The 26,788-nt window shown below is 41.7% G+C and overlaps 1 protein-coding gene across 1 annotated transcript in view; it reads right to left on the bottom strand.

Moving 5' to 3' along the window:
• Positions 1-26,788, bottom strand: part of TLL2 (tolloid like 2) — a 146,011-nt gene that overhangs the window by 52,536 nt on the left and 66,687 nt on the right. The window contains exons 3-7 of the mRNA XM_012439602.2: positions 26,336-26,413; positions 11,532-11,687; positions 7,847-7,964; positions 1,444-1,622; positions 388-493 (exon numbers count right to left, since the gene is read on the bottom strand). Coding sequence (XP_012295025.2) covers positions 388-493; positions 1,444-1,622; positions 7,847-7,964; positions 11,532-11,687; positions 26,336-26,413 — 637 coding nt within the window. The remainder of the gene's footprint in view (positions 1-387; positions 494-1,443; positions 1,623-7,846; positions 7,965-11,531; positions 11,688-26,335; positions 26,414-26,788) is intronic.

The raw sequence follows: 26,788 nt of genomic DNA, 5'->3' as shown, positions 1-26,788 counted from the left end.
TTTTTTCAATAAACCAAACCTCTGCTAGGAGAACTGCTGAGCGCCACCATGCTTCTACAAAAGACTCCCTCGACCCACTGGAAATTTTACACAGAGCCTCTAAGTTATTATCCCAGCCAACCTCTCGATAATTTCCCTTTTCCAGTTTGCTGCTTGTGACATTAGGGCATGATGGAATGCCAGCTTCACAATGGGATTCAATCTTATTAACGGGAACCTGATTAGATTATATTTCACTGCAGCCTAGAGGCCACTGTATTTCAAGGACAGACAGGCCAGCCGTGCTAGGAGCATGCAGAGACCCACTCTCCGCAGACCTCCAGGAATCCGACCCAAGCCTGCGCAGGCACAGTAAAACACAGACGAGGCATAAGCATAGATTCCGACCTTGAGAAGGTGTTCCGGGCGTAGTGCATGATGCTGTCAAAGTCGTATGTCTCTCCCAGAGAGCTCACTTCCCCAGCTTCCATTTTTAAGAAATTATACTCCTGACCTGTGACACAACACTCTGTTAAGGCCTTTGAAAACCAAGTCGGGCACCTGAAAGGAGGCAGAGGAAGGAGAAGGAGGGCCCATAGCAACTTCCCAGGGCTCTCTTGGCCCAGTCAGTCAAATAACAGGGTTTGTAGTGGTTCTTGTTGTTTTTAATCATTGGAAATTTGAAACTTCCAGCAAGCCCTGTGTTCTCCCAATCCCACCACCCAAGACCCATCCCCAAATGCCACTCAAAACTCTTTAAGTTTGCAGATAGATTAGTTATCAATTTGCTTGCCCCCCCATAAAAAAATAAAAATAAAAAACTCTAATCTGGCAATTTGAAGAAACAAACAAAAAAATGAATCAGAGAGTTAAGTTCAATCCTAAATAGCTCACAATTCAGATTCTCTAAAGCATTTGTAAAGCAATCATATTCTTCAACTAGCTACTTTCATGTTCAATATGAACTTCTATATAAAATTATTTGATATAAGGAAGTATTTTTTAAAAATCTAGACACTTTATCTGCCTTGGGGCAGAATGTTTCTAGGCAGAAACACTGTTTTTACATGTGTTCATGTCCTAATTGTATTTCAGTTTCAAAAAGTATGTTGCCTAAGTCAGTAAAAATGACTCATAAAAGCAGCCAGGAGAACTCTTTTTTTTGGCTTATCAGCTCTGATGCTGCAACAGTGTTCTGGCCGACTGTGAAATGGAGTTAGATTTCATTGTCCTTTAAAATATGGAAAATCATTTTGCTTCTGCTCCAACCTACAAGCTATGGCAGGTGACCTCCCAGGAAGCCACAGATGGACAGTGGTCATACTGGTGACAAGGGCCTGCACAACAGGGTCATTACTCCATATTTAGCATTAGCATAGCTCAGCTCCCGGCCAGCCCTCTCCTTCCCTCCTCCCTCCTGGCCCTGAGGATGCCACCTTCTCGACTCCACAGAGGCCTCCTTACCTGGCTGGATGTTTTCCCTGATGATGGTGACATGTTGGTCTCTGTCTGGCCGGGTGTGTTCATGCCAGAACCCAACCACATGGCCTAGCTCGTGAGCCACAATGCCAAACTTGTCACAGTTCTTCCCAATGGATATGGCCTGTGGGCCTCCTCCTCGGCGCCCAACATAGGAACAACAGCTGGACAATTGTGGGAATACCCAGGTCAGCAGGTCAGAAGACATCAAGAGCAAGAGGCAAGTCCCCCTCCCACTCTGTGTGTGTGTGTGTGTGTGTGCATGCATGTGTGCATGTAAAAGAAACAATTTCAGGTCAGGTGTGATGGTTTACACCTGTAATCCCAGAACTTTGGCTGAGTTGGGCAGATCACCTGAGGGCAGGAGTTGAGACCAGCCTGGCCAACATGGTGAAACCCTGTTTTTACTGAAAATACAAAAAAAATTGGCCAGGTGTGTGTGGTGTGTGCCTGTAATCCCAGCTACTTGTGAGGTTGAGGCAGAAGAATTGCTTGAACCCAGGAAGCAGAGGTTGCAGTGAGCCAAGATCGCGCCACTGCACTCCAGCCTGGGCAACAAGGGCAAAAACTCCATCTCAAAAGAGAAAAAGAAAGAAACAGAATTTCAGAGGTGAAAGTGCTCTCATTGTCTGAATTCCTCCCAATGACCCAATGCAGAAATTCCCTTCAAAAATGGTTCTTGACCTTTTTGTGGTTATGGGTCTTCCTGAAAAGCTAAAGAAATACATGGCCTCTCTTCCTGAAATAAAGTGCATACCATATCCCACCCCTCTACCTGCAAGGTGCTGGAGTCCCTGCTGGGCCATTTTTAATGAAAAGGAGAAGAGACAGGGGATGGAGGCAGATAAGTGTCTATCACGCATGCAACTTGGTGTCATCATCAGAGGAGGCTTAGAGATGACTCCTTTCCAGCCACAGTTATTTTTTTCAAATAATATTTATATACATTTTGTAATACTAAAATTTATTTCATCAGTCTTCTATTAACGTACATCTAGGCTCTAACTTCAGTTTTTGCTATTTTAACAAGGCCTCAGGGGAGAGGGTGACCAGCAAAAAAAACAAACAAAAACAACAAAAAATGAAACAAAGAAGTGGTAGGGTAAATTTCTACCAATGGGATGAATGGATAAAAGGATATGTGCATTTGAGATTTTGATAGATACTGTCAAATTGTACTCCCAAAATGTTGTCTGTTTATATATTCACTAATAATATATTAAAAGACCCTTTCTCTTTACCTAAAAGAAATCAGTCTATCGAAGACATATCCACACTCTCTCATTTGTTGGAGCACTGTTCACACCTAAGATTTGGAAGCAACCTAAGTGTCCATCAGCAGATGAATGGACGAAGAAAATGTGGTACCTATACACAATGAAGTACTATTCAGCCATAAAAAGAATGAGATCTGTCATTTGCAACTATAGGAATGGAACCGGAGACCATTATGCTAAGTGAAATAAGCCAGGCACAGAAAGACAAACGTCATACGTTCTCACTCATTTGTGGGAGCTGAAAATTAAAGCAATTAAACTCATGCAGATAGAGACTAGAAGGACGGTTACTACAGGTTCGAAGGGTAGTAGGGGACTGATGGGGAAGGTGGAGATGGTTAAAAAAAGTGAGTACAAAAAAATGAAAGCATAAATAAGATATACTATTTGATCATGAAACAGTGTGACTATAGTAAATAATAATTTAATTGTACACTTAAAAATAACCAAAAGAGCCGGCCGGGCGCGGTGGCTCACGCCTGTAATCCCAGCACTTTGGGAGGCCGAGGCGGGTGGATCACGAGGTCAAGAGATCAAGACCATCCTGGTCAACATGGTGAAACGCCGTCTCTACTAAAATACAAAAAATTAGCTGGGCATGGTGGCGCGTGCCTGTAATCCCAGCTACTCAGGAGGCTGAGGCAGGAGAATTGCCTGAACCCAGGAGGCGGAGGTTGCGGTGAGCCGAGATGGCGCCATTGCACTCCAGCCTGGGTAACAAGAGCGAAACTCCGTCTCAAAAAAAAAAAAAAAACAACTAAAAGAGTGTAATTGGATTGTTTGTAACACAAAGGATAAATGCTTGAGGGGATGGATACCCCATTCTCCATGAAGTGATTATTTCACATTGCATGCCTGTATCAAAACGTCTCGGGTACCCCACAAATATGTACACCTACTATGTACCCACAAAAGCTTAAAAAAATGTTTAAGTCCTGTTTCCCCACATCCTGGCCAACACTGCTTTTATAAAACTATTTTTGCCAATTGGATTGGTAAAAAATGGTATTTCACTGCATTGAGGCTGGATAGTTTTTCACATATTTTGTGTGACATTTGTTTGTTTTTTCTGTGAACTATGTGATCATCTCTTACCCCTGTTTTCTTTTGGGTTGTCCATTTATTTATGATCAATGTTTAAGAACCCTCTGTAAATTAGGGAAACTTGTAGTCAAGAGTGCTGCAAGTATTTTGCTCACTTTGTTATTTTTCATTTGACTCTGTTTTTGTTTATGTATTGTTTTCTTTTTGCCATATAAAAGTTTTTAATGTTAGTATTATAAAATGTCTTTATTTTCTTATGTGCTGCTTAGAAAGGTCATCCATATTTCAAGATTATAAATAATCTACTCTTGTTTCCTTCTTATACTCTTTTGGATTTTTCTTTCATTTCTTTTTCTTTAATACTTACATCTTTGATCTAGCTAGAATAGTTTTTGGTATAAGAAGTGAGGTAGGAGTTCAGTTTTTTTTTTTTTTTTTCCCACAGAGAGCTATCTAAATTATCCCAATATTCAAATATCCCAACTGACTAATCGATCTTTCTCCCATTCACTTAAAATTTTACCCAAATTTGTGTATAGGTATATTCGTTTTGGACCCTTTTCTCCATATATCTATTTTTCCCTTAAGTTCCAAACTGTTTTGTTATGATCTTCCTTTTGCATTTTAATATTCTGCATGTTCGGTTAGATCATTAGATATCTACCTCTGTCATTACAGCTCTCTCTCTCTGTCTCTCTGTCTCTCTCTCTCTCTCTCTCTAGTTATTTCTACATGGTTGCTCCTCCAGATAAACTCTAGTATCATTTGTTCAAGTTCTAAAAATATGTATGCATACATACACATGTACGTACATATCTATAAATGTTGGTGTTTAAATCAGAAAGGCATGAATTTGAAGCTTATTTTAGGGAGTTCTGACATCTTTACTATGTTGAGTATTCCTATACCAGGAAGCAATATGCTTTCTATTTTTACTGTTTTTTTTTTCTTTCAGGTTCCTGGGAGTTTTAACATTTTCTTCCTATAGTCTGGCACATTTACGTTTAGTCTTAGATATAGTATCTGTTATGTTTCTATTGACATTGTGATTTTTTCCCATCATAAAAGTGTATCAAATTATTTCATGTATAAAGAAAAGCAGTCACCTATTTTTGTTAATTAATTAATTTGTGGTCAGTCACTTAATAGAGTCTCCTTGTGTTTCTACCAGTTTTTCAATTGATATTCTGGGTTTTCTAGGTACACAATCACATTACCTCCCATCAGTGCTAGCATTGCCTTGTTCCTGCCAATATTCACAGTGTTTTTTTCTTTCTCTTGTCTAACTTATATTAATTAGTATTTCCAAAACAATGCTAAATAACTGTGGTAAACCCTAAACATCTTAAACTTGTTCCTGATTTTAACTAAAATTAAATGCTTAATCGATAAACATGATGTTGGCTATGCCGGGCGCGGTGGCTCACGCCTGTAATCCCAGCACTTTGGGAGGCCGAGATGGGTGGATCACAAGGTCAAGAGATTGAGACCACCCTGGTCAACATGGTGAAACCCCGTCTCTACTAAAAATACAAAAATTAGCTGGGCATGGTGGCGCACGCCTGTAGTCCCAGCTACTCGGGAGGCTGAAGCAGGAGAATTGCCTGAACCCAGGAGGCGGAGGTTGTGGTGAGCCAAGATGGCGCCATTGCACTCCAGCCTGGGTAACAAGAGCGAAACTCTGTCTCAAAAAAAAAAAAAAAAATATATATATATATATAAATGTATATTTATGCTTATTTCATATATAGATAGATAGATAGATAGATATATTTGTAATGCAAGAATCTATCCTTGACATCTATTTCTGTGCTACCTTGGTTACTTTTTAAAAACAAAAATTGCATGCTGTATTGTACAGGTGCCTTTTAGCATTTATTGAGATATGAACACAGCTTCTCTTCTTTAACCAATCATTATGGGAAGAGATTTCCTGATGTTGAACTAATCTTGTATTCCCTAGATAAATATATTTGGCAGCCTACTCTTCTTTTCTTTTGCTGCTGAATTCTATGTGCTAACATTTTATTTACCTTGAAGACTTTCATTTTATCCACATTTTCACTTCTTGCCCTAGAGTTTTGCAAACTACTCCTTAATGATTCTGCTGAATCTGTGGCTATTTCCCTCATTTTCATTTCTACTTTTATGTATTTCTGTGTGATCACATTTTGTCTCATTTAAACCAACAAGTGGTATATCTATTATTTTGTTTGTTTGTTTATTCAAAGAATTGACTCTAGAATTTGTTAGCCCTATAATGTTTCACCTTGTCTGTTTCCTTGTGCTCTCCTTAGGTTAATTTTGTTGTGGTGATGGTGGTGGGTTTTAAGCATCTATTTTTGCTAGCCTCTTTGAATTGAATATTTCACTGTCACTGTTGTCAACTGGTGATGTGGATATTTAAGGCTGTGGGTTTTCATCTGCACATAGCTTTAGCTTTATCTCTTTTATTTTGAACCATAGGGCTTTCATTATTTAGACATTCTGCAACTTTAATCTTGCTGTTTTTATGATCTAAGAGCCATAAAAGGAAGCATGGGAGAACTTTTAACTTATCAGATAATGTTTATTCTATTTTTGTTATCATGTTATGTCCAGTTTCACTGCTTCACAATTAGAAAATATCTAAGTGCTATTTCTGCCTTTTAAGATGTTCTTAATGCTTAATAGATGGTCAAGGTTTATAATCCTTCAGTGAGCAACTAAAAAAAAGTGTGGCGTGAGGTTATGGAATCTGATAGACCTATAGAATCAACTCTATTAACTATATTTTTCAAATCCTCTGTGAATCTCTATTTATTTTTTGGTCAACATGACACGGATTTACTTGGGCTGACAGAAATGAATTGAGTCTCCTGCTGCTGTGTGTTTCTATCAATTTCCCCCTGAATTCCCTGGGGCTTGTTTTATGACTCTTAATGCTATGCTATTTGGTGCATGAAGATTTATGACAGTTATATTCTCACCAAAACTTGTATCCTTTCTCATTATAAAGCAGCTCAGCTTTTGTTTTGTTTAACATTTTCTGACTTTAAAAACAGAAACAACAAAACAATGAAATCCTAGGCTAGGACTAAAATTGTGATCCCAGCTTTCTTTCTGTTAGCATTTACCTGTACAGCTTCTTTTCCTTTTAATTTTAAACCTCTCTAGGTTATTCTATTCAGTAATTATCTTATGTATAGAACATATAGATGTGTTTGGACTTTTATTTTTTTTTTTTGAGATGGAGTTTTGCTCTTGTTACCCAGGCTGGAGTGCAATGGTGTGATCTCGGCTCACTGCAACCTCCACCTCCTGGGTTCAAGCAATTCTCCTGCCTCAGCCTCCCGAGTAGCTGGGATTACAGGCATGCGCCACCATGACTGGCTAATTTTGTATTTTTAGTAGAGACCAGGTTTCACCATGTTGGTCAGGCTGGAGGCTGGTCTCCAACTCCTGACCTCAGATGATCCACCCGCCTCGGCCTCCCAAAGTGTAGGGATTACAGGCGTGAGCCACCGTGCCTGGCCAGGTTTGGGTTTTTGATCCAACATGAAAACCTTCTTCTTTCAGTAGGAAAGTCTATCACACATATTTATTGACATAACAGATAACTTTAGTCATAAGCCAGTCATTTCATTATACATTATGTTTTCTGCAGGAAGTCTGTAAACCTGTAAAGTCCCTCAAATTAAATGCAAAATTTTGCCTACATATACATCTATTCTTGAAGAAGGAAAGCCCACCGCTTCATCAGATTCTAAATGGGGATAGCAACCTTAAGAGGTTAAGAGCCACTGGCTTAAATCTTCATGTGACACGCCACCAGTTCCTCCTGTTGCTCTTCTAGTGGTAGGACACCTGGCCTTCTTGGAGTCTCCTGGAATCTTCCTCTTAACCCACCTGCTTTGCCACTGGGTTGCAATTTCACTGAGGCAAAAAGTTTCTAGCAAACCCTGGACTCCTCTAAATAATAGCTCATTGGAAATACTTCGATTTGCAGAGAAAATTCAAGTCTCATGAGAAAATTCAAGACTCATCCGACTGATTCTGCAGAGGGGGGCTCACTTTTGCTTACTTACCCACAGGTTCTGTAACTGAATACAATAAAGCTTTCCTCGTCGGTCCTTTCTATGAAGGTCACACACGTGTGCTTCTCCCAGTGTCTCATGGCCTGCTTAAAAATGGCCCTCTGGCTCCCTGAAACAACACGGCAAGCACTCAGCTTCAATGATGGGTCCATATTTTCCTTAGATGCTTTTTTTTTTTTTGAGATGAAGTCTCCCTCTTATCCCCCAGGCTGGAGAGCATGACATAATATATCAAATCATCATGTTGTATACCTTGAATATATACAATTTTTGTCAATTAAATATTTTCAAATCTGAAAAAAAAAGTTTGCTCTGGTGACCCAGAATAGAAATACTCCAGGAATTTCCAGGAATCAGGATTTCCCTTGCTAAAAACACAACATAACTTTACTGAGTTGCCAAAACCTAGAGAGTAGGAGTCTGTAGATTAGAAGGGAGGGTAAAAATAGATCTTCCTGGGCTTCCCAAATTTTCCTTTGTATTGAAAGTATTTTTTAAACTTTTACAAAACCTTATCCAGGTTATTCAATTTGGAAACTGCAGGCTCTTGAAGTAGGGGGCAGTCAACTCCAGCTCACCAGCACTGCACTTCACCCCCTCATTTTCTTTTAGACCCGTAGGAGGGTGTACCCGTGCCTTCTACAATTTTGATTTGCATATACATCTGTGTACTTTTGCATGGGGTTTCAGTGTCTTGTGGGGAATCCTTGTGCCTAATTTTTCTTCCAGGCCTTTGAAAATAGGCGAACTTCATACCTTCTCTGAACCTGTCTTTGCATTTCCTTGAGTGGAAATTTGCTGAATAATAAAACTCCAGGCTGACAGTTACATATAGTCAGCCAGTTCTTTGCAAAATCTATCAATCTGACAGAAGGAAGACTGTTTAAAGAAGCAAAGAGAAGGATCTAGAAAAAAATAGTTGTCTGGGAAATATGAAGAATGGTGGGAGTTGGAGGTTGGAGTTCTACGGGGCCCTCATTGCAAAACAAAACAAAAATTACAAATAAAGCCAAACAGCTGACATCACTTGGATCTTTGTCCCCTTCAAATCTCATTTTGACACATAATCCCCAGTGTTGGAGGTGGGCCTGGTGGAAGGTGTTTGGGTCATTGGGGTGGGTCCCTCAAGAAGGGCTTAGCGCCATCCCCTTGGTGACTGAGCTCTCACTCTGAGTTCATGTGAGATTTGGTTGTTTAAAAGCGTGTGGCACCTCCCCCACCTCTCTCTTGCTCCCTCCTGCCATGTGATGTTCTGGCTCCCCGTTGCCTTCCAGCATGATTGCAAGCTTCCTGAGGCCTCACCATGAACTGATGCTGCTTCTGAGACAGGCTACAGGACTGTAAGCCAAAATAAACTTCTTTTCCTTATGAACTACCCAGCCTCAGGTATTCCTTGAGGGCAACACAAATGGATGAGCACAGCAGCACCGGGGGAGGCTCCCATCACCATCTAGAGGATGTGGGTATGGTATCATATTGTTGTCCCCAAAACATTCACATAGAATAAAGAATAACAGCTGGGCGTGGTGATTCATGCCTGTAATCCCAGCACTTTGGAAAGCCGAGGCAGGTGGATTGCATAAGCTCAGGAGTTTGAGACCAGGCTGGGCAACATGGTGAAACCTGTCTCTACAAACAATTAAGAAAAACAGATTAGCTGGGCATGGTGGCACACGCCTGTAGTCTCAGTTACTCAGGAGGCTGAGGTGAGAGGATCACTTGAGCCTGGAAGGTTGAGGCTGCAGAGAGCTGCGATCATGCCACTGCACTCCAGCCTGGGCAACAGAGCGAGACCCTGTCTCAAAACAAGAAAGAAAGACAAACAACAACAACAAAAATAGGATAACTTAGCCGTCCATTTTTGTTTTCTGACATCCTGACATTTTTGGTTCAAATTGTTTATAGCTCAATCACTCCAAAAATAACAATCCTACTAATTACATAATAACATGAAATACTTGTGTCAACAAAATTCTTATATGTAAAATTAGTTCATTTTGATGAAAGTAATATAAATCTTTGGTCAGAAAAGCACACCAGATCTGAAAGAACACAGGATCCCAACGAGGAAAAGTTAGTAGCAGTTTATCATTTCCGTTTTTTTTTTCAGGCCCATGTCTTTCTCTGCTCTGAGAACAGATCTCCTCGAGGGCAGGATGAAATCCTAGTCATCTTTTTCCACCAGTCCCTCAAGAAGCACCTGGCACCAGGATGCCATGGGTTAATGCTGCAGGAGCAAGAGGGAACTACGGGAATTCGGGAATTCTGCTGCCCTGCTGCTGAGGTCTTCACACTTCCCCAACTGACTCATCAGGGGTTCTCAGTGGCTTTGGCAAATCCTCAGGGAATCTGCCTTCAGCAGCCACCTCTCAGAGTAGAGGTCACAGAGCCACAGGGAGGAGAAGGACTTGTAAGTGGCACTGAGAGCCTGGAAAGTCTCTCAGTGTGACTTGTCCCGCCGGCGTTCCACTGACATTGGCCGCAGGTATGCAGTGGGCATATTTGCTACCTGCCTAGGATGTGCCAGTCCCTGGTCTAGGTGTTGGAGACACTGAAGTGGAAATGAGACAGAAAAAAGACTGCTGCTCCCACAGAGCTTAGGCAGAGACAAAAATAAATGAAACAGAAATAGAAGTAAAGTGAGTTCAGGTCATGGTTAAGTGCTGTGAAGGTTATAAAGCAGGGTCTGGGACAGGGAGGCGCTGGCGGGGGAGAGAGGGAAAGGCCTTCCTGTGATGTGTCCCTTGACATAAGACTCAATGAGAAGAAGAAGACAGCCATGCAAAGACCTGGGGAAAGGGCATCCAAGGCAAGTTCAAGCGTGTGCACAGGGGCCTATGAGGTGGGCATGTCCGGGGATGGGCACGTGGCTGGTAAGGCCGGAGCGTAGAGATGAAGGATGGGAGACGGGGAGAGAGGGTCAAACACCAGGCAGGAGAGGGATGGCGGGGTATTTGAGGGAGGGCCTTCATTCTAGTGCCAATGGGAAGCCAGGAATGATTCACATATTTTAAAGATAATATTAATATCAGATAATTACTAATTACTGTGTGCCAGGCACTACTCTAAGCACTTTATCTATAGTAATCCATTTAATTCTCAAAACAAGCAGAGGGGTAGAAGATAGTATCATCCCCATTTACAGAAGAGGGAACTGAGGCACAGAGAGGCCAATTAATTTCCCCAGGGCATTTTGCTGGCAAGTGCTGGAGCTGAGATTTGGACCCAGGGTGTCGAGCCATGTCCACTGGTCCCTTTGGTCACTGGGTGGAACAATGCTTGTGGGTGGTGGCAGGGGACCTCGGAGTCCAGAACACTCATCCAGGCAGAGGACAGGCAAGCCAACCATGTGCAGTTGCTCATGGACTTCATGCGGAGGGCTTGTCCTCAGTCATCATGCAAACGCTGCTTATCCTTCAAGGTCCTTCCAGGTCACTCCCCACGTGAAGCATCGGGAGCAAGGTAACCAACTTTGAGGACACAGCCCTAACAGAGACCGCAATTTCCCCAGGACTGGTGGGCCAGGCCTTGCCAGCACGAGGCGGACACCATCTGTAGGCCTGCTGTGGCCTCGGACATCTGCTCCATCCCACCCAGGTCCTTCCGTGAAGGACTCTCTCAACCCAGGGAGACAAAGCACCCTGCCCCAAAGCAGGCCTTGTCTGCGGCTACCGACCAGTGAAGTTCCCTCCAATGACGTAGGGGATGACTCCTCCAGGCCATATCCTCTCTGTCCTTGAGGTTGTGGCTCTGCGGACCCGCGGGGAGACGGTCTCGGCTGCGGCATGCAAGGTCCCAGGGCTGTGCGGGAGAGTGGAATTCTCCGGGCCATCTGCAAGACAGTCGGGTTACTATTGACTTTGCCCTTTGATTCCTCCTGTGAATTATGGCTAAGGTTTTATTATCCACGAATCCAAAAGGGACATGTTAGAACATGCTCTAAAGGGACTATTTCATCAGTTCAGGATTTGGAAACCCTGGGTGGTAGTTTTCCAGATGGGGGAAGAGTACGTGTAGTAAACGTACCGGGCTATGATGGGAGTGGTTTGGCTTGTCTGAGGCCTTGAGAGAAGTCACATGGGGCCACAGAACCAAATGGGCCGGGATAACTCACAACTTTTTCGGTGGGGCTGAGGTTAGGGTGCGCTTTCTGCGCAAAGCTGCAAGCATTTGGGGAACGAACTGGGTCAGTCCCTTGCCTTGATCTAATACGGTCAGTGTTGCAAATTTTGAAATAATTAGGCCAGTACAGCAAGGAGAGTGGACCAGTCTGTGACACTTGAAAAATTCTTCATAAGAAAAATCCTGGAAAAAGCAGTGCCTCATAAAACTCGGAACTCTTGGCATCCGGACCCTTAGGACAGGAATGTGGGAAACACAAGGAGGGTCGATGAAAGGTTCTGAGTCCACGCATTCAGCCCCCCGCAATGGCAGAGGTAGGTGGGTGGAATAGAACACAGCCACCGGTCACTGAACCCGCATGCATTTCATTCGCCAGTCAGATAATTTAAGGTTTTGTTTTCAGTCAGCTTGCTTACAATCCCTCATTATTCTCACTTGGAGCATTTTCTCTCTAGTTTTTATACTTTTTCCCCTAAAAACTAGGTTTTGGTTTTGCCAACTCTTTTTTAAATTTTTTATTTATTTATTTTTTCAAGATGGAGTCTCACTCTGTCACTCAGGCTGCAGTGGCACAAGTTTGGCTGACTGCAACCTCCGCCGCCTGGGTTCAAGCAATTCTCCTCCCTCAGCCTTCCAAGTAGCTGGTATTACAGGCATGCGCCACCAAGCCCGGCTAATTTTTGTATTTTAGTAGAGATTGGGTTTCACCATGTTGGCCAGGCTGGTCTCAAACTCCTGACCTCAAGTGATCCGCCCACCTAGGCCTCCCAAAGTGCTGGGATTACAGGCGTGAGCCACCGCGCCTGGCCGATTCTTTTCATTTTTCTTTATTACATTAATGTTATTTACTTTATTACTTCCTTCCATCTTCATTTGTTTTAACTTGACATTTCTTTCCTAGCTTCTTTTCTCTCTTTTTAAAAGACAAATTGAGATAGAATTTACACACCATATTTACTCTTTTAAAGAATCCCATTCAGTGGCTTTTAGTATTTTAACAAAGTTGTGGAACCACCACCATTATCTAATTCTACAATATTTTCTTCACTCCAAAGAGAAACTTTGTACCCATTAACAGTCACTCCCCATTTCTCCCTTCCCCGAGTCCTTGGCAACCAGTAATCGACTTGGGTTCTATGAATTTGCCTATTCTGGACATTTCCTAGAGATTGAATCACACCACACGTGGCCTTTTGTGTCTAGCTTCTTTCACTTGGCATGTTTTCAGGGATCACCTATGTTGTCATATGAATCAGTGCTACATTTTACAGCTGAGTAATATGCCATTGTATGCACATACCATATTTTGTTTATCTGTTCTTCAGTTGGTGGACATTTAGATTATTTCCACTTTTTGGCTGTTAGGAATAATGCTTCTATGAACATTCATGTACACATTTTTGTGGGCATAGTTTTTTCATTTCTCTTGGGTATACGTCTAGGGGTGGAATCACTGGGTCATATGGTAATTCTGTGCTGAAGAGTTTGAGAAACTACCAGACACTTTTTTCAAAACAATGGCACCATTTTACATTCCCACCAGCAATACACCAGAGTTCCATCCAGTATCTCCACATCCTCAACACCTGTGATTGTCAATCTTTTTTATTATAGTCAGCCTAATGGTGTGAAGCAGCATCTCATTTTGGTTTTGATTTTCCTTTCCCTAATGATTAATGATGTTGAACCTCTCTTCCACGTACTTGGTGGTCATTTGTATATCTTCTTCAGAGAAATATCTATTCAATTATTTATTCATTTCTTAATTGGGTTATGTTTTATTGTTGTGTTATAATTAGTCTTCATATATTCTGAATACAGGCTCTTGTCAAATACATAATTTCCAAATATTTCTTCCATTCTGTAGGTTGTCTTTTCACATTTATGATAGTGTCCTTTGAAGCACAAATGTTTTTAATGAAGTCCAATTTATCTATGATCTTTTGTTGCTTGTGCTTTTGGTGTCTAAGAACCCATAGATTTATACCTATGTTTTATTCTAGGAGTTCTATAGTTTTAGCTCTTATGTCTAGGTCTTTGATCCATTTTTAGTTAATTTTTGTATATGTTGTGAGGTAGGGCTCCAACTTCACTCTTTGGTATGTGAACATCTAGCTGTCCTAGGACCATTTGTAGAAAAGACTAGTTTTTCTCCATGGAATTGTCTTGGCACTCCTGTCCAAAATCAATTGGCTATTCTTTTCTAGCTTCTTGAGTTGAATACTTGGCACATTAATTTTATATCTTTCTTATAAATATTAACATTTTCAAGGCTAAATTTCTCTCTGACATTTTCTTTTCCTGTGTCTCACATTTTGAAATGTACATTTTCAATGTTAGATATCGATATATTCTTTAAGTTTCATTTAGACTTTCTTCTTTGACCTCTGAATTATTTCAAAGTGTGGGTTTTAATTTCTATACATTTGTCTCTCTCTGTGTGTTATTGATTTCTAACACTGCACTGTGTTCTAATCTATTCTTCATGGCAGGGGTCAGCCATTTTTCTATAAAAAGCCATATAGTAAATATTTTAAGCTTTGTGGGTCATATATTCTTTGTTACAACTCCTCAACTCTACCATTGTAGTGTGAAAGCAGTCATAGATAATGTCAATAAATGGACATAGCTGTGTGCCAGTAAAACTTTATTTGCAAAAACAGCAGGTTGGATTTGGTCTACTGATCACAGATGGCTGGCCCTTGCTCTAAAGTATCTATTCTTTGGTATTTAGGCCTTCTTTGTAAGCTAATACAAGACTGATTTTTATAAATGTTCCATATGTTCTTATAATAATGTGTGATGTCTAATTGATGGGTTTCATATGTTGTTCAAATATTCTACTTACAAAAATTTTTGGCTTCTTAATGTATCATTACTAAGAAAAGCGCTTTAAGCAAAACCTCCAGAACTAAGATTATGAACTGTCATTTTCTCTATCCTTAATTTTTGCTCTAGATTGTTCAAGGCTATGTTAGTTAAGTAATACAAGTTTATAATTATTAAATATTCCAGATAATTTTTTTCTTTTATCATTAATGATCCTTTTTATAATAATAACATACATTCATAATGGTTGTTTTATCTGATATAAATATTGCTGCATATATATATATTTATTTATTTTATTTTATTTTTTCTGAGACAGGATCTGACTCTGTCACCCAGGCTGGAATGCAGTGGCACGATCTCAGCTCACTGCAACCTCTGCCTCCTGGGTTCAAGCCATCCTCTCACCTCACTCTCCCAAGTAGCTGGGGCCACAGGCATGCACCATGCCTGGCTAATTTTTATATTTTTTTGTAGAGATATGGTTTCATCATGTTGCCCAGGCTGTCTTAAACTCCTGAGCTCAAGCATTCTGCCCATCTTGGCCTCCCAAAATGCTGGGATTACAGGCATGTACCACTGCGCCTGGCCTGCTATACATTTTATTATTTTGGTTAGCGTTTGCCTCATATAGCTGTTTCTATCCGTTTTCTTTTCTTTTCTTTTTTTTCTTTTGAGACGGAGTTTTGCTCTTATTGCCCAGGCTGGAATGCAGTGTCATGATCTCAGCTCACTGTAACCTCCACCTCCCAGGTTCAAGTGATTCTCCTGCCTCAGCCTCCCAAGTAGCTGGGATTACAGGTGCCCACCACCATGTTTGGTTAATTTTTTTGTATTTTTCGTAGAGACAGGGTTTCACTCTGTTGGCCAGGCTGGTCTTGAACTCCTGACCTCAGGCGAGCCACCCGCCTCAGCCTCCCAAAGTCCTGGGATTACAGGCGTAAGCCACCGTGCCCAGCCTCTATCCATTTTCAGGTTTTTGTATAATTACTTTTTTGGCGAGTTATTGAACGAGTGTTATTCTCCAAGTTAACTATATTTCCCACAGCAAACAATACAACAAGCTTTGCAATTATCATAATATTGAGGTTCAATATTATCTTTTGTTGGTATATAAAAGGGCTTCTTGTAAATTAAAATTTTTATTGAGATGATTGTAGATTCACATGCAATTGTAATAAATAATACAAAGATTTCATGTACCTTCCTTTCAGAGATTTCATTTCCTCTAATGGTAATATTTTGTAGAACTACAGTACAATAACACAACTAGGATGTGGGCATTGATACAAGCCACTGATTTCACTCAGATATCTCCAGCATTACTTGTACTCATTTGTGTATGTGTGTAAGACAATTTTATCACACGTACAGTTTTGTGTATCCACCACCACATTTATGATACTGAACAGTTTCAGCCCTATAAGTACCATTCGTGCTGTTAATTTATAACAATATCTACCTCCCTTTCCCCTTTCCTCCATCCATTCCAAAATTCTGGCAACCACCACTCTGCTTCCATTTCTAAAATTCTGTCATTTGATGAATATCATATAAATAGAATCATACAGCATATAACAGGGATACTAATTATGCTCTTCTCACTCAGCATAATTCCCTGGTGATTCATCTAAGTCGTTGCCTGTATAAATAGTTTATTTTTATTGCTGAGTAGTAGTCCATGGTATGGAAGTACCACAGTTTGTTCATCCATTCACCTGTTGAAGGATATCTGGATTGTTTCCTGCTATTACAAATAAAGCCATTATGAATATTCATGTACAGATTTTTGTGTAAAGATAAGTTTTCATTTTTCTGGGATAAATATCCAAGAGTGGAATTCCTGGGTCATATAGTAATTGGGTCTATTTCTGGGTTCTCTATTCCACTGGTCTACATGTTTATCACTCTGCCAATGCCATGCCATCTTGATAACTGTAGTATAGAGTAAGCCATATATGGGATAGAGTGATTACTCCCCTTCAGTCTTCTTTTTCATGACTGTTTTAGTTACCTTTCCATATAAATTTTAGAATAAGTTTGTCTATGCCTGTGAAAAATGAAAATAAAAAACCATGTTGAGATAGAAATGGCATTATTGTATTAAACCTACAGATCAATCTGGAGAGAACAGGCACTTTTTACTATATGAGTTTCCAATCCAGAGATGCAGCATGTCTCTCCATTTATTTAGGTCTGTCTTTTTTTTTTTATCGCATTGTTTAATTTTCATCACACAAATTCTGTACAAATTTTGTTAACTGTATACCCACGTATTTTGTCTTCTTTGGAGTGACTGTGTATATGGCATTATGTTGGTTTCTGCATGTCCATTGTTAGAATATAGAAATGTGAGCCATTTTTGTGTGCTGGCCTTGTATTCTGAAATTTTGTTGAACTAATTGATTGTTTCTAGGAGGTTTTTGGGCTTTTTTTTCTTTCTTAATAGATTTCTTAGGATCTTCTATGTAGACAGACATGTCATTTGCAAATAGGAGCCATTTTATTTTTTCCTTTCCAACTTGTTTGCCTTTTATTTGTTTTTCATGCTTCACTGCAGTGTCTCGAACTTCCAGAACCACACTGAATGAGAGTGTAAGAGCAGGCTGGGCACAGTGTCTCACACCTGTAATCCCAACGCTTTGGGAGGCTGAGGCAGGCAGATCATGAGGTCAGGAGATCGAGACCATCCTGGCTAACATGGTGAATCCCTATCTCTACTAAAAATACAAAAATTAGCTAGGTGTGGTGGCACATGCCTGTAATCCTAGCTACTCAGGAGGATGAGGCAGGAGAATCTCTTGAACCGGAGAGGCAGAGGTTGCAGTGAGGCGAGATTGTACCACTGCACTCCAGCCTGGGCAATAGTGCTAGACTCCATCTCAGAAACAAAAAATGTATGAGAGCAGACATCCTTGCCTTGTTCTTGATCTTGGGAGAAGGAATTTGGTCTTTCAACCACTAAGTATAATGTAAGCTGTAGGTCTTTTTCTAGATACTCTGTATCAAGTTAAGATAAGTCCTGTCTATTCCTAATTTGCTAAATTTTTATTGTGAATAGGTGTTAGACTTTTGTTAAATGCTTTTTCTGTATCAGTTGATGTGATCACAGGATTCTTCTTTATTAGCTTGTTGATGTAGTGGGTTACATAGATTGATTTTCAAATGATGAATCATCCTTGTATACCTGGAATAAATCCCACTGGGTTATGCTGTATAATTCTTTTTTATATATTGTTGGATTTCATTTGTTATTTTTTAAAGGGTCTCTACATGTAAGTTTAATTAGGTTTTAGGGGTATCTCTTATAAGCAGCAAACAGCTAGTTTTTTTCCTTGCTGTTCAACCTGAGAATCTCTCTTCTAACAGGTGAATTACATTTATTTTATAACTGATATACCTAGACTTATTTCCATTCTTTTGTTTTATGCTTTCTTGTTTTGTTGCCTTCTTTTATTCTCTTTTCCTGCTTTCTATTAGATTAAGAAATTTTTCTGTATTTATTTTTTATTTCCATTATGTGCTTTCTATTCTTTAATATTGCCTTTCATGTTTAACATTCATATGTGACTTTTTAAAGTATAAAGAATTAGTGAACTAAGAAGACAGATCTGAAGAAACCAGAAACCACAGTCTTGTTCTAAGAAATACAGGGCTTTTTAAATATTTTAAATTTTAAAAACACCTTCCAATTTTTCATGTTATTATTTGCTTGTTTTCAAGCCCCCAAACTAGTCACCATTATCAATGGCTTATTTGTGTGTTTGTTTGCAATACAGATTGATACCTGCCTTCATATCCACCCATTTCCTTGCTCACTTCTATTTATTACATCTCATTTCTCCCTCCTAGAAATGCTTTTGAGTCTTGCTCTGTTGCCCAGGCTGGAGTGCAGTGGCGCAATCTCGGCTCACTGTAACCTCTGCCTCCCGCAATCAAGAGATTCTCCTGCCTCAGCCTCCCAAGAGCTAGGATTACAGACATCCGCCACCATGCCCAGATAATTTTTATGTTTTTAGGAGAGATGGGGTTTCACCATGTTGGCCAGGCTGGTCTTGAACTCCTGGCCTCAAGTGATCCTCCCGCCTCGGCCTCCCAAAGTGCTGAGATTACAGGTTTCCAAAACTTTTCAAAAAACTTTCACCCCTGCACTAAAACTTGCCTTGGTCTCTTCCACTCTGCCTTATGCCCCTTGGCTGAATTCTTTCCTCTGAGGAGGAAAGAATCGAATCGAATTGCTGCAGATCAGTAAGGATTTGCTGCTGCTATCATCGCCAGCATCTGAGGCTTCCTTCTGTGAGTTATGTTCCTTATTCTCTTCTGCTCATGGCCATTCACCTTTCTTTCCTTTGAACTCAACTCTGTATTTCTCATTTGGGGTGGGGAAAGGTAATTGTTTTTCCGTGTTCCTTTGCTTGTATAAGGGCTTCCTACTCATCTAGTTGGTCATATTTCTGGACCCAGAAAGTTGGTATGTAATACATTGTTAAACCTGAAAACGCCTGTTTTACCGCTAGAATTTCTAGAACAGAAGTCATACACTTGCAGTGTTGGGATAAACCCAACCCACAGATGTGTTTTTGTTTGGCCTGGACACTTTTGGCCCACATTATGTTTTTTAAAAAATCTCACTGTAGGAGCCAACTTTAAAAATCAAGAGATTTCACATAAGAATCCAGATTTTCTAGTTTTTCTTTAAAAACGGAAAGATTTGGCAACAGCAGGCCCATCTTCCATCACAGCACAACCCGCTGGAGTTTAGGAGCACCTGCTGCTCCCCATAGTCAGAGCACATGTTCTGTTTGCTGGAATCTCTCTCCCCCTTCACAGTGTCCTATTCAGCCTACTTCACCTTTTAGAGGACCTGCCTGCCCTCTACAGAAGCTATTCTTATTTACTATTCTAGCCCTAAACTACCAATTACATCAAGACGTCAAATGTGAATTGTTCTGGTAGACTGGAAGCTCCATGAGGGCAAGCACTGTTACCAACTTGTTCTCCACTTTATTCTCCACACCCTGCACAGTGCCTGGCTGGTGGTGAGCATTCAATATTTTTTATATTTTGAATGAATGAATTAAAGAAGGGATGAGCTATTCTAAAAATAAACATTGAAACAGTCCAAACAACTCTGTGGCAGAAATCTCTCCAAAATGTTGGCAGCACTGAAGCCCTTCATGTTTACATCCTGAGAATCATCCAGTCCTAAATAATCACAGGCAGCAATGTAGCAAGTGGAAGTTTGTTACTCATTTCCCATACGGTTTTCAACAAGTCTCTTAATTTTCTTTTGTTGCCAACTCTCCTTTGGAGAATGGTCAAAAATACTTCTCAATTCAAGGGAATAACACTAAGATATCCCATGTCTCGTTGACAAGCTGTGCTGTATATACATGTGACCTGGTATTGTTAAGGGTCGGTTTTACACAAAGTCAGCATGGGAAAATCTTAAGTGCACCTGGAAAGAAGCTAGGGTGTAATTTCCAGAGATGGGTTATTGAATGACAGCTTCCCCTTCGGTCCAGTGAGAAATTTAATTTGCTAAGGACTCAACACAGGAAGCATTTGCCGATTAAAAATATGTCTAAACAGATGTTCTGCTTAGCTTGGAAGAAGGATCTTAATGCAACTGTCATTATTGGATTTTCTTGGATTACTACTATCTGGAATTGGAGTCCAAATAGAAGGATGTAATTATTTATTATGGCCAAGAGTCCTGCATTTGAAGAGGAGCTCAGGGCGTCTGACAGGATTTAACACGCTGGGGGTAGGGTGGAGGGGGGATAAAGCCCATTTAAATTCTCTGGCTCCGGGAGCGAGCCCTATCCTCTCTGAAAGAGCAAAGCGGTTGTTGCTTTTCAATCTTCTATTTCCAGCTGAAGGCACAACCATGTCATAAACAGAACCTGGCCTGAGCCAGCCTCCTCCAGTGAGGAACTGCAATTTTTAGATTAGGCAACTGGTCATTCCCACACTGGAAGTAAACACACTGACTGCTCAGCCATTTGCATAACCCTCACCCCAAAGGTGATGGGTGAACGTGCACCTCACCTGCAGTAGTCTTGAAAGGCCGAAGGCCCCTTAATAAAGGGGAGGCTAGACCATTCTGCACAGTGGTTCTCAAGCCCGGCTGCACGTCAGAATCAACTGGGGAGCTTTTAAAAAATTCTGGTGTCTGCCTCCCTGCTCTGAGATTGAGAATCAATTGGCCTTAGAGAGTAGAGTCAAGGCACCTGCAGTTTCTAAAGCTCCCCAGGTGATTACAAAGCTCAGTGAAGTTTGGGAACCACTGATACAACCCAAAGGTTAAGATCAAGGGGTTTGGGGTCAGGGGGACTTAAGCTCAAGATAAATGCTGCCATTTGCTACCTATGTGGCTTTGGACAAATCACCTCCCCTTTGGAGCCTCACTTCCTGCTGCAGGACGGTGCTGACCCAGGTAATGAATGTCAAATGCCTGCGGTGAGTAAGGGCTCAGTGTGAGCTGCCACAATGGCTATGAAAGTCTGCATTTGAGACAGGCTAAAAAGGAGGGCCTGAAGTTTGTGGGGCTGTTGTTACACCCAAGTAAACTAACGTAAGTGATGTTAGGAATTCCAGCATTGAGCACTGTTTTGCACCCAAGTTTGTGGGATGCCTGTCCTTTGGTTCAACCAGATTCCATTATTATGTGCTTTCACACAAAGCCCTTAGGAAAAGTTACTGAAAGTGAAAGGTCCATTCTCGTTCATGAATATGGTTCTGGAAATCAGGCTCTATCAAAACAGTCACAGCTTCATTCATGGAGCAGTTGCACACTCCATTTCATTAATCCCATTATCAGCCCTGAAATGCATGCTGAGCTCTCATCTCCAGAGAAGGGAGAGCCTTCTGACCAAAAGGTCTGTGGGGGGTTGGGGAGGGATGCTGAGTGAGCATTTCAACCATTTCCCCCTCCCCAGAGCTAGAGGCACAAATCCCCACCGTCAGGGCTGAGGGGAGCCACATAATGCCAGGAAATAAACCTGCTGCCGAAACTGGGCGCTTCCTTCAGATCCTTTCTCCTGCCTGGGAGGTCTCTTTTCCTGGGGGTGGTGGAAGCAGGGCAAGTTGTGATGAAAGGGAACCCGAGATTGACACAATGTGTCTTATCTTTCATTCAAATAAAAGCAAGAGGTATCCAGGGCTGGGCAGACAGCATCCTGAGAAATGGGATGGGAAGGATGGAGGGACTGGCTAGAACAGCCTGCCCTCGCCTCACTTGGAGATCTCCTTCCTCCTCAAAACTGCCCCAGATGCTTAAAAACATGTTTGTCTGCTGCCGTAATGCAGAGTGGAGGGACTGGCCTAGGCTGCACATTCCTTCTCCTCTTCGAACAAACCAGGGTCATTTGGGGGATCGCAGACTGGAGGAGTGCTATCATCACCCTCCCTGAAAAGCCCAAGATCTTTTGCTGCAGTGTGGGTGCTGTGCACAACCCCACCAGCGGCAGAATTTTAATGGGCCACAGCAGCCGTATTCCTTCCTGTCCTCTGTAATTGTGTTTCTATGCAGCTGTTGCACAGCTGTGGAATCCCAGTCCAGAGGTAGATGATGCACTTTCAGTGCTGGATAATATAATTCCTGGAGGTGGAGGTGGGGAGAAGGAAATGGAAGAGCTACATTTCTTGAGCCTCTTTTAAGTTCCAGACACCTGGCTCTGCGTTTTACATAAATATTATTTCTAATTCCCTCTAAACTTCATACAAGGAGTTAAATAAATTACCCAAAGACATAGCTACTAAGTGGCTGCGCTGGGATTCAAACCCAAGTGTGTCTGACTGTCCAAGTTTATAGTTGGGTCATTTTACACCCAACAAACTAATAAATATCAAAAACTCTGACAATCTCTATTGCTAGGGAGCAGAGGCAAGGGGGAAAGGGGGTAGATAGTCTCCAAATATGGCCACAAGTCCCCTTATCCCTGTGAGGTCATGTCACTTCTCCCATGAAGGAGTAGAATCTATTTAATTCTCCTTGAATCTGGCCTGCTCTTTTGACTTGTTTTGTTAATAGAATGGAGCAGAAATAGCATTCTTGAAGTTTGGAGTCCAGGCCTTAAATGGAGTGGCAGCTTCCGCTCCCTCCCTCTGGGAAGCCAATCACTATGCTATGAAAAGTTTCTAATTAAACAACTGAATGGTGACAGTCCGCATGGAGAGCAGGGCCATGAGGAGGTACACTGGGGCACAAGAGGTGTAGCTAAAGTTTTTTTGGACCTTCCAGCCCAGTCTACCTGTTAGATAAATGCAATCAAGTGAGTGACTCCAGATGCCATCAGCCAAAGAACCACCCCACTGAGCCCAGTCAACCCCCAGAATCATGAAAATAACAAATCATTGCTTGAAGTCACTAAGGTTGGAGATGGTCTTTATGCAACAATATATCACATAAATAAGGAAGAAAAGAATGAGTGTGGCATCTTTGTCACTGCAGTGTGATGGCAAACCCTGCTGGATTCATTCACACATGCTCCATTTTTACCACTAAGTGCTGGCTATTTGTGGCCAAGTGAAGCACCATTGAATTTAACAGATGTCTGGGGAGCCCAAAAATTTGTAAGTCAAAATATCCTTAAATAAGCAAAGCAGAAAAACATGGATCTGAAAGCAAGCCCTGCACATAGTCCAAACCACAAGCTGTATAGCTAAGAAACAAATGCAGATTTGTCAAATGGGTGACTAAAGAATGTGCCTCTCTCTAAAATAAATCTAACTGAGGCTGGGCATGGTAATTTGCCCAGTGGCAGAGGTAAAGAATCTGCCTCTCTCTAAAAAAAATCGAACTGAGGCTTACGCCTGTAATCCCAACACTTTGGGAGGCTGAGGCAGGCAGATCACCTGAGGTCAGGAATTCGAGACCAATCTGACCAACATGGAGAAACCCTGTCTCTACTAAAAATACAAAATTAGCCAGGTCATGGTAGTGTATGCCTGTAATCCCAGATACTCGGGAGGCTGAGGCAGGAGAATCGCTTGAACTCGGGAGGCAGAAGTTGCAGTGAGCCGAGATGATGCCATTGCACTCCAGTCTGGGCAACGAGTGAAACTCCATCTTAAAAAAAAGGAAGTCGAACTGAAGAGGAGGATCAGAAACCCAATAGGAAAATGGGCACAAGACAGAAAGAGGCAAGTCCCACTGACAAACATAGGAAAAAATGTCCAAAGTCACCAGCAGTCAGAGAAGTACTAATTAAGCATCAATAAGCCACAGCTTACTTGTTAAAAACACTGAGTTCTCCCTATTGCCAGTAAGAATATGGGATAAGGAGTACATTTATCAGTTGCTATGGAAATGTGAATTGTTACACCTTTTGAAACACAACCTAGCAACATCTATTACAAACATACTAAATATGTAAGGGTATATGTTCAGAAACGTTTACTGCAGGCATTGTTCATGATGGCAAAAGGTTGAAGTGAACTGAATGCTAATTGATAAGGAAAACACTGAATAAATTATGATCCATCCATACCAGGACTATCTACATTTAAGTTATAACAAGTGCCTTGGAGGGGTTTTGCCCATGAGGTATTGATGACAAAAGCATGATGCAGAAAAAATGTGTCTCAAATATGATCCTATTTTTTTAATCAGGGACAAAGCCTGTACCTGCATTTATTTTACGTGTGTACTTATATATGCATATCTCTGTATATATATATCAATATATGTGCAGGCAGAAAAATATGAAGGCTGTATACGAAGTCACTAGCATGCATTATTACCTGGAAAAGTGTAGAGGGGTGATATGTGGAAAAAAGAACCCTAAAGGAGGCAGCCACACTAAAGGGAAAAGAAAAAGAATATAACACTTTTAGAGGCTGGGCGTGGTGGCTCAAGCCTATAATCCCAGCACTTTGGGAGGCCGAGGTGGGCGGATCACAGGTCAGGAGTTCGAGACCAGCCAGGCCAGCACAGTGAAACCCCGTATCTACTAGAAAAAATACAAAAAATTAGCCAGGCATGGTGGCGCGCGTGGCGCGCACCTGTAATCCCAGCTACTCCGGAGGCTGAGATAGGAAAACTGCTTGAATCCCAGAAGTGGAGGTTGCAGTGAGTCCGAGATCATGCCACTGCATTCCAGCCTGGGCAATAGAGTGAAACTCTGTCAAAAAAAAAAAAAGAAGAAGAAGAATATAGCACTTTTGGCCAGTCGAGGTGGCTCACACCTGTAATCCCAGCACTTTGAGAGGCTGAGGCAGGCGGATCATGAGGTTAAAAGATCAAGACCATCCTGGCCAACATGGTGAAACCCCATGTCTACTAAAAATACAAAATATTAGCTGGGCATGGTGGCGCATGCCTGTAATCCTAGCTACTTGGGAGGCTGAGGCAGGAGAATCTCTTGAACCCGGAAGGGGGAGGTTGCAGTGAGCTGAAATTGCGCCACTGCACTCCAGCCTGGCAACAGAGTAAGCCTCTGTCTCCAAAAAAAGTATATAGCACTTTTAAATGTATGATGATGTTGCATTTATACATTTGTGTAAAATTACATATATACAGGTATATATGTAAAAAATATATAAAATAGCATGAAAGCTGAAACACAAAACAAATAATGATTTCTATTTCATTCCTACATAGTCGTCCCTGAAACATAAGATTCTGGCATTTAAAAATTATTCCTTTTGCTTTGCTGTTACATTTGTGTAGAAGAAATAACACTGCTGACTGTGAATCATGATTCCTGCAAGATGCAGGCCAGACAGAAGTCCAGAAGCCCCTCTCCTCCAGCACCACTTCTGAACAGGAAAAGCTTCTCCAAAATAGGAGATGCGTCCAGTGATCGCCGACCTAGAAACTCTTCAACAACCAGCAGACCACACTTGGGTCTGAGCATCTGCGTACAGACAGGCAGTGGTGGTGCTTCTGGGCAGGCTCCGGGCCCCCTGCTCACAGCGAACCAGCACCTCACCTGCTTCCCACTTAGTAGCCCATGGGGTCTCTAGTCTACACCTCCCCCGCAATCCCCACTCCAGTTTTATTTTTCTTCTTCACTTCCCTCACCCATTCATTCTCTCACACTCAGTTCCCAAAGCCACATTATCTGCCCCTCCCAGGTCTTCAGGGGCTTTGGCTCACATGCCATCCATAAGGGAGAAAAGTCCAGCCGAGAGAGCAGAGATATCTGAGAGCCATACTGTTCCTGACCACCAAATGCTGCCCTTCCATCCCTTTTGCCGGCAGCAAGCCAGCCCAGCTCACATCCACAGACTTCAGTGCTGCTAGTCCATTTCAGCCACAGAGATAGGAAAAGATTCCATAAGAGCTATCCAAGGCCAGGGACTGGGGAAGGGAGAATGGGAGTGACTGCTTAATGAGTACCGAGCCTGCTTTGGGGGTGAAAAAGTTCTGGAACTCAATAAGGCTGATGGTTATACAGCATTGTGAATGTACTTAATGCCACTAAAGGGGAAGCTTTAAAATGGTAAGTCTTATGTCACATGGATTTTCCCACAACTGAAAGAAATCAAGGTACCCAAAGACCTGGTGAGGGCTCACATTACCCTTTCCAGCTTCCTTGGTGCCAGTGTCCATGGCTGTGGCGTTTGGGCTGCTCTCAGATGCCTCCTCTTCAAGCCCACCTAGAGGAATGGAGAAGAAAGGGGCATCAGGATACATCAGGCTTCTCTGCATCAGCATCAAGGGATGAGGGAGCAAACCCGGTCACCTGGGGATGATCAGAATCACCGTGGATCCGTAAGACTTGTTCCACGAATCAACTGAGCTCCTACCACATGTCCCACACTGTTCTAGATGTGAGGGCGAAAACAAACCTGCTTTATATATATAGATATATATAAATATAACCACATATAATTCACAGATTGATAAAAGGATGACTCTCCTGGATTAGCTCAAGGGCACCCAGAATCAAATTTACAGTTACCAGGCGACCCCAGATCAGCTTCCTCACCCCCTGCATCCATAAGAAAGGCCAAATGCAAACAGGATCCCCT

This window comes from Aotus nancymaae, unplaced genomic scaffold (assembly GCF_030222135.1).
Source record: "Aotus nancymaae isolate 86718 unplaced genomic scaffold, 86718_ANA_hifiasm-v0.15.2.pri h1tg000010l, whole genome shotgun sequence".
Classification (NCBI taxonomy): domain Eukaryota; kingdom Metazoa; phylum Chordata; class Mammalia; order Primates; family Aotidae; genus Aotus; species Aotus nancymaae.
Note: the sequence above shows the minus strand (reverse complement) of the source record. Positions and strands in the feature narration are given on the sequence as shown.